A 354-nucleotide genomic window follows, 5' to 3' on the forward strand; every position below is an offset into this window, starting at 1 on the left:
CAGCCCCCTCAGCCCCTCAGCCTGCTGCCCGTAGCGCTGGGCCGCCCGCTCATCCGACTGCAGCAGCTCGGCCTCGTGCAGCATCTTCAGCTTCCTGATGTCCTGCTTGTGCTTCGCGATGAGCTTCTGAATCTCCGGCTCCAGCCCTGGGGCAGCAGGAAGGACAGTTACCACTCGGTCTCGGGGCTGCCCAGACCCCAACGCCACTGCCCTTGGCCCTGGCTGGCTGGAGAGGGGGCTGCGAATGCTTCAACAGGCTGGTAAGAGAGGGGGGACAGGCACGCAGAGGTTTCTCTTGCCCTGTCACTGAGCAGCTCCTTCCCCAGCTCCAGCAGCTTCTGCGGACATGGCCCC

At 65.3% G+C, this 354-nt stretch overlaps 1 protein-coding gene across 1 annotated transcript in view; it reads right to left on the reverse strand.

Moving 5' to 3' along the window:
• The window catches only part of CEP131 (centrosomal protein 131kDa), a gene marked incomplete at both ends in the record, with an annotated part of 14,900 nt that overhangs the window by 2,578 nt on the left and 11,968 nt on the right, over positions 1–354 (reverse strand). Inside the window, one exon of the mRNA XM_010146298.1 lies at positions 5–155. Coding sequence (XP_010144600.1) covers positions 5–155 — 151 coding nt within the window. The remainder of the gene's footprint in view (positions 1–4; positions 156–354) is intronic.

The sequence above is a fragment of the Buceros rhinoceros genome, unplaced genomic scaffold (genome assembly GCF_000710305.1).
Source record: "Buceros rhinoceros silvestris isolate BGI_N320 unplaced genomic scaffold, ASM71030v1 scaffold24032, whole genome shotgun sequence".
NCBI classification, from domain to species: domain Eukaryota; kingdom Metazoa; phylum Chordata; class Aves; order Bucerotiformes; family Bucerotidae; genus Buceros; species Buceros rhinoceros.